At 60.6% G+C, this 9493-nt stretch overlaps 1 protein-coding gene across 14 annotated transcripts in view; it reads left to right on the top strand.

The window, feature by feature from the left end:
- The first annotated feature begins 279 nt into the window (after positions 1–279).
- Positions 280–9493, top strand: part of WNK2 (WNK lysine deficient protein kinase 2) — a 132082-nt gene continuing 122868 nt past the window's right edge. For 8 of the 14 annotated variants that reach the window (XM_055271895.2, XM_063636223.1, XM_055271894.2 and 5 more), the window contains exons 1-2: positions 281–479; positions 1022–1704. In XM_055271895.2, coding sequence (XP_055127870.1) covers positions 1024–1704 — 681 coding nt within the window. In that variant the 5' untranslated portion in view covers positions 281–479; positions 1022–1023. Of the gene's footprint in view, positions 480–1021; positions 1705–9493 lie in introns of all 14 variants that reach the window. The other 6 variants (XM_055271886.2, XM_063636225.1, XM_055271897.2 and 3 more) reach the window with 1 other exon arrangement.

Here is a 9493-nt window from a genome sequence, read left to right as displayed (position 1 = left end):
CCTGCTGCCTCCTCTCAGGAACAAACGGGGTCCTCTGCAGCTGACAGCCCTGCGGAGCGTTCCAAAGAACTTCAGAGGACAGGAGCGCTACCTCGAGCAAAGAGCCGCGAGTGGGAGCCCAGGTAGCCGGCCCGCAGGCGGCCGCGCGCGCTCGCCCATCAGCCCGCCCGTCCGCAGCCTGCTAGGCGTGCCAGGCTCAGCCCCCTGCGCCGGCCAGGGGCGGGGCGAACGGAGCCCCGCCCTCCCCGCGCGCCAGGTCAGAGCCGGTGCGGGAGCGGAGCCGCGCGAAGCCGGCAGGAGCACGCGGGAGCGCGGCCCCGCAGTGGCCCGGCCCGAGAGAGCAGCGCGCAGGAGCCGGAGCGGCGCCACGGCCCCCACCCCAACGCGGACCTCGCCCAGAACTCGGACCCCGGCCTCGACGCGTGATCTCGCACGCCCTGGCCGCCGGGCCGCGGGCATGGACGGCGTCCGCTCGCCCTGTGAGTGCCGAGCCTCTCCCCAACGCCGCTCGCCGCCTTTGTGTGCGCACCGCGGCGCTGCAGCCCCCTCCCCGCGCGCCCCTCCCGCGCCCCGGGCCCGCGTCCTTTGTGGAGCCGCCGCCGGGCCAGTGTCTTCCTCCCACCCCCGGGCCTCCCTATCCCATTTACAGCTGCCTCCGGGACAGCCTAGCAGGACCCTCCCGGGCCAGGGCTGGGCAGGGCGCGAGATCCCTCTGCCGGCCTCCGGGGCCCTCAGGGACACCCTAGCAGGTCCTCTCTCCCAGGGTTCCAGGGACACCACAGGCCCGTCCCTCTCCGCAGCCTGGGGCTGAGCAGGGCACGGACCCCTCCTCCCGAACCCGAGCCTCTGGGCCCGTCTGCAGCCCCCCTTTCCCAGGGCCCCCAGGGACGGCCCCCGCAGGCTCTCTCCGCGGCCGGTGCTGGGCAGGGCGCGGGCTCGGGGCGGCGCTGTCTCATCCCGCGGCCTGGGCAGGTGCGGCAGGGCCGGCGCTCACGCAGGCCTGTGTGTCCTTGGCCCACAGAGATGGACGGCGATGGCGGCCGCCGAGACGCCCCCGGCACGCTGATGGAGCCCGGGCGCGGCGCGGGGCCCGCGGGCATGGCGGAGCCTCGGGCGAAGGCGGCGCGGCCAGGGCCCCAGCGCTTCCTGCGGCGCAGCGTGGTAGAGTCGGACCAGGAGGAGCCGCCGGGCTTGGAAGCAGCGGAGGCTCCGGGCCCACAGCCCCCGCAGCCCCTGCAGCGCCGGGTGCTTCTGCTCTGCAAGACGCGCCGCCTCATCGCGGAGCGCGCCCGCGGACGCCCCGCCGCCCCCGCGCCCGCAGCGCCGGTAGCGCAGCCGGGAGACCCCGGAGCCCCAGCGGACGCCGGCCCTGAGCCCGTGGGCGCGCAGGAGCCCGGCCCGGACCCCATCGCAGCCGCTGTCGAAACCGCGCCTGCCCCCGACGGCGGCCCCAGGGAGGAGGCGGCGGCGACCGTGAGGAAGGAGGATGAGGGGGCGGCCGAGGCGAAGCCTGAGCCCGGGCGCACACGCCGGGATGAGCCCGAAGAGGAGGAGGACGACGAGGACGACCTCAAGGCCGTGGCCACCTCTCTGGACGGCCGCTTCCTCAAGTTCGACATCGAGCTGGGCCGCGGTTCCTTCAAGACCGTCTACAAGGGGCTGGACACGGAGACCTGGGTGGAGGTGGCCTGGTGTGAGCTGCAGGTGAGGGTGCCCCAGCCCGCAGGGGGCTTTCCGCAGGGTTTGTCCGCGAGTGCGTCCTTGGGCCCGTCCTTGCTCCTGCGCCTGGCCTTAAGAAGCCCTGGGGGCGGCGGGGTTCCACGTGTGTCACCTTCTGTGTGGGTGGCCGGCAGGATGCGTACCAGGTGTGCGGATGGCATGTGGGGCCCGGCTGTGTCCGTGCGCAGGTTGCGGTTTGTGAGTCAGCTGGTGGCGAGGGCAGGCCTCTGTTGTGCGTTTGGTGTAAGTGTGCACGCTGTGGGCGTAGAGAGGGCCCTGGAGAGCGGGCCTCGGAGGCTGTGTCTCTTAGGCTGCTGCTCGTCCAGTCCTGATGACCTACTTTAATGACCCAGGGAATCTGGACTATTGTGTCTTTGCAAAACGGTGTGGAAGCTTCAAGGCCCGGTGTGTGCAGAGTGTTTTGGGGGCTCTGAGCTGCCCATAAATTAGTATTTTCCTGTGTCCAGCAAGCTGTGGCTGCCCCAGCAGGGATACCTGCAGAGACTTCTTCTGACCCAGGGGCCTGTGACCCAGAGGTGGTGCCTGGTACAGCTCTGGGGCCAGCTGGGCAAGGCCTGGAAGTGTGGTTAGTCGCCTCTGCTGCTCTGAGAACTCCATTTGTTCACGAAATGGACGTGTGAGAGGTCTTAAAACCGAGTCATGCAGAATGCGGGTGGGGGTTTTTCTTGGCTGCAGAGGCTCTAGGCATGCATTTTTCATAATCCTGCCCATGGTGTCAGCCCCAGCCCTGCAAGATTATATAAACAGCCACCCTAGCTGTCCTGGGCCGCCAGCCTTGGAAGCAGAGGCCCTGCCTGTCCAGCGGGTGTTTACAGGCCTCCCTCCTTGGAGGTGGGCAGCTGTCAGGCGTGAGCCAATCTGGGAGAGTGCCGGCTGGAGGTGTAAGTGTACTCCGTTGGCCTGTAAAGTTAGCTGGCTGTCCAGTCCAGGCCTGAAATGGGGCTGGGGCTAGCTGGGGCAAGCTGTGTTCTACGGCCGCCAGCCACACTGCAGGACGCTTGCATTTTTGGCTCAGAAATGGGATTCAATTGCTATATCCTCTGGCCCCTACAGGGTGGTCTGCGTGTGTGTGCAAGCCTGCCTAATTCGGTGGGTGTCGACCTGTCGTCAGCCTTTCTCCCAAGACAAAGAGTTCCAGAGACCTGCCTCTCCACCACCCCTTGGTTTTGCCTTGGAGATGTGGCTTTTCAAGTTAGGGGTCAGTGGCATTATGTGAGGTCCTTAGGAGGGACTGAACAGCTCCCCTCCCTCATGGTCCTGTAGGTTCCGATGGTACAGGAAAGGCAGTGGGTGGGGCAGGGGGCTGTGATCTGGGGGTCCTGGGGTGTGCTGGGCATTCCTGCTGCAAGGGAAAGCAGAGAGAAGAGAGGGCCTGAAAGGGGAGATGACTCTTGATTCTGGTGAGCGGTCTTCCTGCTCTTGCCTACCGACCCGAGCACCCTCAGGTGCTGCCTCCCAGGGCTGCCTCTGCAGGGTGGTGGATGGAGCAGGGGTGCTGCAGCAGGCTGGATTTGAGTTAGACCTCGGCAGCCAGAGCTGCTGATCTGGCTGAGGCATCGCAGGCGCATGTGACTCTTCGAGCTTGTTAGTTCCCATTCCCTTTAAGGAAAGGCAGGTGGTTCTGTCTCTGGGTCTGTCCCCTGCAGGCATGGGGTGGAGCCTGGCCTCTGTCCAGGGGTCTCTTGCTCCTTGACTCTAGATGGGAACAGCAACCTAGAGGTGCTTCTGGTCTATATGCTTCTTGTCTATATGTTGATGTTCCTTGCCAGGATGTTACTGGTGCCCCAAACTGGTGGTTTCCCCGCACCTCCCCCCCCCAAAAGAAGTACCTCCAACATTTGTCCCTAGTCGGTGTGTGTCATTTGGGATCAGCAACCTCTGTGCTGATCTGAGAGGGTTTTCCATGAGAGGGAGTCTGGACCCGCTTAGAATAGCCCCCTTTGCTGAGAACTTGGTGTGTGTTGGGGCTGTGCTGGAAGTCTCCTCATCACAAACTGTGAGGACTGAGGGGAACAACCCCCAAGGTCACCAGTGAGGAGATGGCAGGGCATTGTGGGATCAGGGGAGGAGGGCCCCTGCCTGTGTGTAGAGTGGTATAGGCTGACTTTGTGCAGAGCTATTGGAAGGACTGATGGGGCTGCCTGTGTGATGTCCTGGGTGTGGGCCAGGGGCTGGTGGGCGTGTGGAACGGAAGAGGGTGGGGTGTAGGGCTGTAGGGAGATCAGGGGCTGTGGGTGGGGCGTTGGACTCTGCGAGGGGAGTGTGCTCTGGGGTGGGATGTGGGATCAGGTCTCACTGAACAGGGAAGGGTGACAGGTGGGCGCTCCTTCTCTAGGTGTGTTGGCTTTGTGCCGGGAGGGGCTCTCTTAGTCCACAGTGTGGAGATGCCATCCTGCACATGACCCCTAGCATTCTGGGCATGGGGAGGGTTCCTGGGAGTCACGCTTTACACAGTGGAGGGAGGGTCTGGGGGGATGTTGCCTTCAGCCAGGAGCCCTCCTTGGAATCGCTCTTGGCCTCTATCCCTTTCTTCCCCTACGCCCACAGCACCTGCAGTCTGTCCAGGTGCCTGGGCTCTGTTCCCCTTCCTGCCCTCCACAGGCTTGGGGGCCTCCCTGGAGAACTGAGAGGTGCCAGTGGGGCTCACTTGTGTTTTTCAGGGTTCCCTGCCAGACGGGGGAAACACCTTCATGTGGAACTAGTAAGCCTGGCTTAGAGGACATCTGATTTCCTTTGATAAATTAGTGTTGAAAGACCTCTGTAGAGAGGGTAATATTTATTTATCTCACATCGAAGGGCAGTGAGGTGTTTCACCTTCTGAATTCTCCAGATGTGCAAAGCTGGAACCTGCACTGTTTTTTGTGGGGGAAGCCATTTTAAAATACCTCCCTGCCATTCTTCTCTTGAATAAACTTTTATTCTTGGCAGCAGAACACATTACGGTAACAAAGAAGGAAGTAAAACACCAGAATCCCACCGCCTTCCTCCTTGCCCACATGTCCTGTGTTCCTGTGGTCATCTTTGGCCAGCCCTGGTTTCCCCACAGACCCCTGTACTGTCAGACAGGGTGGGGGGTAGCCTGGGGCTCCGTGTCGGCTCTGGTAGCGTCTGCCACTTGCCATAGCCGGCCCAGCTACCCTGGGGGTGCCGATCTGGGTCACTGGACTGACCTTCTGCAAGACCCTCCTCTAGGGGTTGGTGAGGCCACAGTACAGCAACGGGGAGGTGCCTGGCATGGTGCTGTGGCCACCCCTTGCTCTGCCACCTTCTGTTGGGTCAGCACAATCTTGTTCCCTCCTCCTTTTGGTGTTGAGCTTTTGTGACTTCCTCGCCCTTCTCGGCTACCCAGGTTGCTGGACCAACACTGTTCCATGTGGCTCAGGGCCCCCGCTCTCACTTGCTGACAACTTTGAGCTGGCCACAGGTCCCCAGGTTGAGAAAACATAGCCAACTCAGACCCAGGGAGGCAGCCTGTTTGCCTTTCCCGGACCTTCCTGTTTCTGCTGTGTCTCCCTTGGGGACCTGCAGTAAGCTTGGTTTTCACCCCCTTTAACAACACTGATGCCTCCCTGTCAGCAACTCCCTACTTTAGGGGACACAGGATCTTAGGATCTCAGTGCCACTGCCTCTGAGCTGCTGTGGCAGGGCTGGAACCTGAGTTTCCCGAGATGGTGCTGGGGCCTGCACCCAGCATGGGGGTCTTTCTACTTCATGGAGACATGCATTCCTTGATCCTCAGCTCAGAGCACTTGCTGGGCCCTGGGAGAGCGGTGGAGTCCTAAAGAGGACTAAGGGTGGGGGCGCTGCTTCTAGTTCCAGAAAGTTACAAAGTAGGTCTTGCTGCTGCTTGGTGCCACCCAGAGGGGGCAGGGCTCAAGGAGCGATGTGTCCTGCCCCAGCCGGGTATCTCAGTGTCCTGTCCATCTTCCTGGGTCTGGGAGTGGATGATGCCTGTGGAGACTCGCTGAGTATGGCCTGTGCCAAGTGGGTGGTCCCCCCACCATCCTCCAAGGACAGCCCAGCCACCCGACAGCCTCTCTCCCAGCCGCGGGCAGCCCCGCCAGTGCCAGTGCTGAGCTGGCCCGCCATCCCCTGCAGGTGGGATCCTTATCACCTTTCTAGGCAGGCGCTCTGCATGTCATGGGCCATGCAGCCTCAGGCCAGGGTTTGGGGGACTGGAGAGCCTGTGTGCTTTGTACCGATGGCCTCTCGTTGGAGGCCCGGCTGCCAGCCTCACCTGCTTTTAGCCCTGACCCAGCTGACATGGGGAAAAGAGGAGATGAGGGGGCGAGCCAGTGCCGGGCACAGAGGAGGTGCATGGCACTCACTCACTGGGGCAAGACAATCAGAAGGCTTGACCCGATTTGGCTGGTGGTCACCCCTTTTTAAAATTCTCTGAAGTGCTTAATTTTATTGGGAGAGTTGTAATTTGAAATCAGTTGGGTGCCAGCACTGAATTTGTTTTCCTGGGCGAGATGTTTTCTGCACCATGCTAACCATGGTTTTGGTTTAGTTGGCAAAAAAGGCTGGCGCTAGCTGCCTGAAAGGCCTGTGCAGATGGACTTTCCCTCCCTTCCACCGGGGCAGAAATGTGGGCACCAAGCTCTCAGTGGTGCTTCTGCCCTCCGAATTGTGGTGGCGAGGTGTATGTCAGCAGCAATGACAGTCAGCAGCAATGACAGACAGCAGCCTGTGCAGGTCACCGTCATGGGGGACACATTGAGGCTCAGGCACCACAGCTTGTTTTCTGCTAGAAGCAGGTGCTCCCGTGGCTCAGTGGTGCCTTGTGGGCACCTGGCTGAGCTGAATCAGGACCAGGCCACCATGGGACTCGAGCCCACCTGTGCTGCTCTCTGAGCCCCAGAGGGAGGACTCCAGCACTGGCTCAGATGTGTGGAGGGCCAGCCCCCACATGCCATTTGCCATTGCAAATGATTTGATTTGCCATTGCCAAAGCTTGTGTTTTCTCATTCCTCGTCAGCATGTTAGGAGGTCTGCCAGGGCAGCTGGACGCGCCCTCCTGCAGCACTGGAACCTTCCGTGGTGGCAGAAACATCCTGCCTCTGCATTTGTGTCCACAGGCCCTGCGGAGTGCCTGGGATGTGGCTGGGGAAGCTGAGGGTCAGTGTTCTTATTTTTCCTCACATTAAATGTGGACTCAAATGTCCACACGTACCCTGGCTGCTTCATGGGTCACCCGCGTCTCCAGGCTTGATATTGGGCCCTCCTCTAGGCGGCTGCTTTTCCAGAGGATACAACAGACCCAGGTGACCTAGAGGTGGCCACTGGGACACCAGACAGACCCAGATGGGGACAGCCTATAGACCAGCTCACAGCAAGGGAGACAAAGGGGCCGGGACACATCAGGGCTGGAAGAGGCCAAGGAGGCGCAAGATGGGGCCTGCGCTGGAGACTCCCGCGGAGGACTGGATTGGATTGGACTGTGAGGACCTAGACTTGGTGGTAGTGCCATGACTGTATCAGGCTCTGGGAAGCAAGTGGCCACCAAGTCCAGGACAGGCTCCAGGTCAGCGGGAGGATCTCGTGGGCCCTGAGAGTTGCATCCCCCCACCCTGCCCTGTCATTTCCAGGGACAGCTGGGGGCTTACTCTGAGGTTGCGTAAAGCTTTGTTGATGGACAGCTAGCCAAAAGAGAGCATCTAGAGAAGGGGAGGGAGCGGATGTTCCTGAAGGTTCCAGAGGCCTGTGCCTGGGTCTCAACAGTGCAGGCTTGTGTGTATGTTGACTCAGTGAGCATTTGTTGAGTGTGTGTCCTGGTTCTAGACCCGGGGCTACCATAGTGGGCAGGACAGGTCACCGCCATGGGAGACAGAGCCTGTGAGACCTGGAAATGTATTGGGCAGGTTGGGGAGTTCTGAGCGAGGCTGGAGGAGGGGCGGGAGTGGAGTGCGGTTTTGACAGGATCTCTCTGGCCACCTTGGGGACAGTTGGGGATGAGGGTAGAGGCAGGGGACCAGCAGGGAGGTGACTGCCGCTGTCTAGGTGAGAGATTACAGGGCTGGTACTGGGTGGGATAGAGGCGGGGAGGGGAGAAGCATCAGATTCCGGGTGCATTTGAAGGTGGAGCGCACAGGATTTACATCAGATCTGAAGGTAGAGAAGGTAGGAATCGTCCGGGCATGGTGACTCAAGCCTGTAATCCCAGCACTTAGGTTGAGATGGGTGGATCACTTGAGGTCAAGAGTTCGAAACCAGCCTGGCCAACATGGTGAAACCCCGTCTGTACTAAAAATACAAAAAAATTAGCCAAGTATGGTGGCAGGCACCTGTAATCCCAGCTACTTGGGGGGCTGAGGCAGGAGAATTGCTTGAACCCAGGAGACAGGTTGCAGTGAGCTGAGATTGTGCCACTGCACTCCAGCCTGGCGACAGAGCAAGACTCCATCTCAAAAAAAAAAAGGCCGGGCATGGTGGCTCATGCCTGTAATCCCAGCACTTTGGGAGGCCGAGGTGGGCGGATCACGAGGTCAAGAGATTGAGGCCATCCTGGCCAACATGGTGAAACCCTGTCTGTACTAAAAATACAAAAATTAGCTGGGCGTGGTGGCAGGCACCTATAGTCCCAGCTACTCGGGAGGCTGAGGCAGGAGAATTGCTTGAACCTGGGAGGCAGAGGGTGCAGTGAGCCGAGATCGCGCCACTGCACTCTAGCCTGGCGACAGAGCCAGACTCCGTCTCAAGAAAAAAAAAAAAGAGAGAGAGAGAAGGTAGGAATCATGGTGGCAGCAGCTTTGGGCCTGGCAGGATGTGGCTGCTATCCTCTGACGGGGAGGGGGGAAATGTGGATTTAGGGAAAGAGCAGGCCTTGGCTTGGGACATGCTTAATCTGAGTGCTTTGTAGGTGGCCAAGGGTGGTCCTCGAGTGGAGTGGGATCTCCCAGGCTGATCCTGAGTTGGGAGCCTGGGTAGGCACCCCAGGAGCACAGGGATAGGCTAGGACTGTGTCTCAGGGGGGCCAAGAGGGAGGAGCTCATCACCCAGAGGGGCTGCCCAGGACAGGAGGGTGCTCCAGGATGCCAGAACTGTTTCAAAACATGATTCATACAATGGGCAGCAGATTCTGAGTTTTAGGTGCTAAGACAAAATTGGGAACTGTGCTGCACCTTAAAGACAACCGTCCATTCCCTTGGGAGTTACCCTTCTTCCCACCCTGGGGCCCTGCTGGCCACCATGAATCCACGGTCTGGGTGGAGCTGGCCAGTGGTCCTGGGCTGGCTGGACTTGCCCCTCACCTTCCAGGACAGCTGGGACCTGCAGCCCTTCTATGCCCATAGTCATCTTGTAGGTGTCTCTCAGGGCCTGTGGCTTGGGCCTGGCTTCAGGCTGCAGCTGGAAGACACCCAAGGTGATGGCACGGAGCTTTAGGTCACCTCGTTGATGGAGAAGAACTTGACCTGGCCCAGCAGAGGTTTGGGCCGTGTGTCTGGGACTCCCTTGTGGTCCACCCTGGCTGTGCAGCCGTGATGGGGCATCAGCATCTGCCTGCCGTGGTGGGAAGGGGGGTTTGGGAGCCTCAAAGCCAGGAAGGACGTCGCCCCAAAAGTCCTGGCCGCCCTGCCCTGGTGCACACAAAATACCCCAGGGGTAGGAGGGCCCTGTCATGTTCCCAGTGTGTGACCATGGGAGGGCGCCTGTTTCTGCGAGCCTCGGTTTACCCTTTTGTGCAGTGTGGATGGTGTTAGCTGCCTTTCATGGCTGAAGCACTATTGAGAGCAGTGTGTTTCACCTGAGC

Source organism: Symphalangus syndactylus, chromosome 3 (genome assembly GCF_028878055.3).
Source record: "Symphalangus syndactylus isolate Jambi chromosome 3, NHGRI_mSymSyn1-v2.1_pri, whole genome shotgun sequence".
NCBI classification, from domain to species: domain Eukaryota; kingdom Metazoa; phylum Chordata; class Mammalia; order Primates; family Hylobatidae; genus Symphalangus; species Symphalangus syndactylus.
This window is presented reverse-complemented; position numbering and strand designations above follow the sequence as displayed.